This window comes from Macadamia integrifolia, chromosome 11 (assembly GCF_013358625.1).
Source record: "Macadamia integrifolia cultivar HAES 741 chromosome 11, SCU_Mint_v3, whole genome shotgun sequence".
Taxonomy (NCBI): Eukaryota; Viridiplantae; Streptophyta; class Magnoliopsida; order Proteales; family Proteaceae; genus Macadamia; species Macadamia integrifolia.
The window spans coordinates 24,859,688-24,862,260 of NC_056567.1; the positions used below are offsets into that span (position 1 = coordinate 24,859,688).

General features: G+C 43.3%; 1 protein-coding gene across 1 annotated transcript; it reads right to left on the reverse strand.

Annotated features, from left to right (window-relative positions):
- Positions 1-1,315: 1,315 nt before the first annotated feature.
- On the reverse strand, positions 1,316-2,227 carry LOC122093368 (putative cell wall protein). The gene is made up of 2 exons (XM_042663700.1): positions 1,863-2,227; positions 1,316-1,823 (listed from the first exon to the last, which is right to left on the reverse strand). The coding sequence occupies exons 1-2, from the start codon at positions 2,125-2,127 to the stop codon at positions 1,582-1,584; spliced, it is 507 nt and encodes a 168-aa protein (XP_042519634.1). The 5' UTR covers positions 2,128-2,227; the 3' UTR covers positions 1,316-1,581.
- Positions 2,228-2,573: the final 346 nt, after the last annotated feature.

The window sequence follows — 2,573 nt, forward strand, 5'->3', positions numbered from 1 at the left end:
CCCCCCCCCCCCCTCTATTTTGTATTTTGCCTGATCATCTTTTGTTGTGCCTGTAAAGAGTTCAAATACAACTCTTTCCAAACATTTATTCCACTATAACATCATCATCATCATAGGGAAAAGGCTGGGCACGCCACCAGTGTACCGAAAGCTAACACCCTCTATGCTATGAGTCTCTCTCTCTCTCTTCCCCCCCTTTGAAATGACCCCCTGCCCCTTTTTTATGATGCTCCAATCCCGTTCCCCCATTGGTGCTGCCCACTAGCTTACTGCACATAGGCGGTTGCTCAATTATCTCCGAGAAGTTTAAAGTTAAGCAGCATTAACTTACTTACATTGAACCACGGTTTCCTTACCAAGTGTTTTATCATTTTGAAAGCCAGCAATCTCACCTTATTCTGGAGCTATCAACATTAGCATATAGAGGATTTTTTTTTTTTGGGTGGGGGGGTGTGTAAGAAACTAGAACTGGTGCTTTTACTCCTTGGTGCTGTATGTTCCGGGTTGCGGACTAACTTCAGCTCAGTCGTATCTGGGTAGACTCTGTTTCTGCAATAATTGTCACTCCATGTGTGTGTGTGTGTGTGTGTGCGCTTGTTAGAGAGATCCTACATGATGGAAATTTGTCTCCCCCTTTTTCTGGTGGACATTCCGAGTATTCTTGTTCTGTCACCTCTTTCCTTTAAGGACCCAGAATGTCGACTCGAAGCCATAGTTTGTCAATTGTATACCTTTAGTTACCATCTAATTTTTTTTCTTCCTTTTTTAACCCATTACCTCTTTCCTTTAAGAACCCAGAATGTCGACTTGAAGCCATAGTTTGTAAATTGTATACCTTTAGTTACCATCTAATTTTTTTTCTTCTTTTTTTAACCCATCTTGTGTTTCCTTCTGTTTTTATTTTTTCTATTGAGTCTCCTTTTTTTTTCTTTTTCCTGCTCCTTTGGCTATTTTCTGGTCCCAATTTTTCTTATTAAAGGCTTTAATGCTTTATATTTTGGTAATACATTAGAATCTCTTTGTACCTTTATAGCTTCTTTGAACATTCTTGCCTTTCAAGTTTCAATGTTGATGGATATGATTAATGAAATCAGATCAGATTCTTGACCACTTCTATACTTGTTAAACTGTGCTCATCTCCTCAAGTGGTCTTTCATTCTTAGCATTTGTCACTGTAGACCCAGCCACAACTACCCTTCTTTAAAACTACCAAACACCTCTTTCTCTCTCTGAACCCCCTGGCTGCCTGTCAAACCAGATGGGCCTAAGGAGGGGACGTGGTGGAACCTTAGAGGACAATTAATTAAGAGAGAAATGAAGAGAAAAACATCCCCGGCTCTTTATTGAAAGCGATTACTAGTCTACTACATTGTTAACAAGGTGCCTAACATTATTAGTAGTCATGCAGAAACTGACTTCCTAAAAAGCCTCTTATTTTAGCTGACTTATCACCCTAAATTACAATACAGAAAGCTTGCCTGCAACCTGCTACCATGGAAAGTACACAACTCAACGCCAATAACAAGACCCTTACAGCTAGCAAGTGACAATTAAACAAGAGAAAAAAGTAGAAGTGGGAACTCATGGGCGAGCTGTTTGAGGAGTTGGAACTCCACCACCCCCAATGGGGACTTGAGGAGTTGGTACTCCACCACCTCCAATGGGGACTTGAGGAGTAGGAACTCCACCACCCCCAGTGGGGACCTCCACACCTGGGTTGGGAACAAAGGTGTCATCACCACCTGGAACGTAACCGGGAGTACTGGGACTCCCTCCTTCAGTGCTCCCAGTGCCACTATTTCCTCCCCCAGTGCCACTATTTCCTCCCCCAATGCTCATTCCTCCCCCAGTGCCACTATTTCCTCCCCCACCAATGTCTCCAGTTCCTCCACCTGAATAGGGTGGGAAGGAATGAAAACCAGCTAGGGCTGGTACCTGCACTCTTCCTATACCGGGAATGAACACATTTCCGTCACTGTCGATGAACCATTCAGGCTGTTTCTTGTCTGCTACATTGGCTTTGGTTGGAATCTCACGCCCTGCAACTGCTACTTGAATTAGTGTTGCAAGTAAAATGGTGAAGATGAGAAACATAGGAAGAAGGGAAGAAGGTGAGTGGGTTGCCATTTTCTATAGCAGATAGGAAGCTAAGAGAAAATGAGTATCTTGGTCGATGAGGAAGATGGTTGGCTCAATGGCTTCTTATACTGAAAATTTGGTGAAGTTGGGTGATTTTCTAGCGGTGAGTTAAGATGACATTGCTCCTGACTCCTCTTGGAGGGACGTTAAAGCACAAAACTAGAAATACTTGGCAAAAACAACACAGAACAAGAGAGAGAGAGAGAACACAAGTAAATGCACGTACAGGGTAGGCCGATGCAGAAGTAAATGCCCATTGAAGAGTCAGTGGGAGAGTGGGACTACCAGATAACCTCACCACTTATGAGTCTTGAGGAGGTCTGTAATGAAAAATTGAAGTTTACCATCCTAGCCTACCGGCAACGGCGGCTAATTAGTATGGCCGTGACGTGGAACTAAAGTGCCTTATGGCAGAGGCGCATGAGGATAGATGG

Coding starts and splice junctions, on each gene's coding strand:
- LOC122093368 (XM_042663700.1), bottom strand. CDS start 2,127: ATGGCAACCCACTCACCTTCTTCCCTTCTTCCTATGTTTCTCATCTTC. Junction 1,824..1,862: donor TGGAGACATTGGTGGGGGAG/GAAATAGTGGCA, acceptor GCATTGGGGGAG/GAAATAGTGGCACTGGGGGA.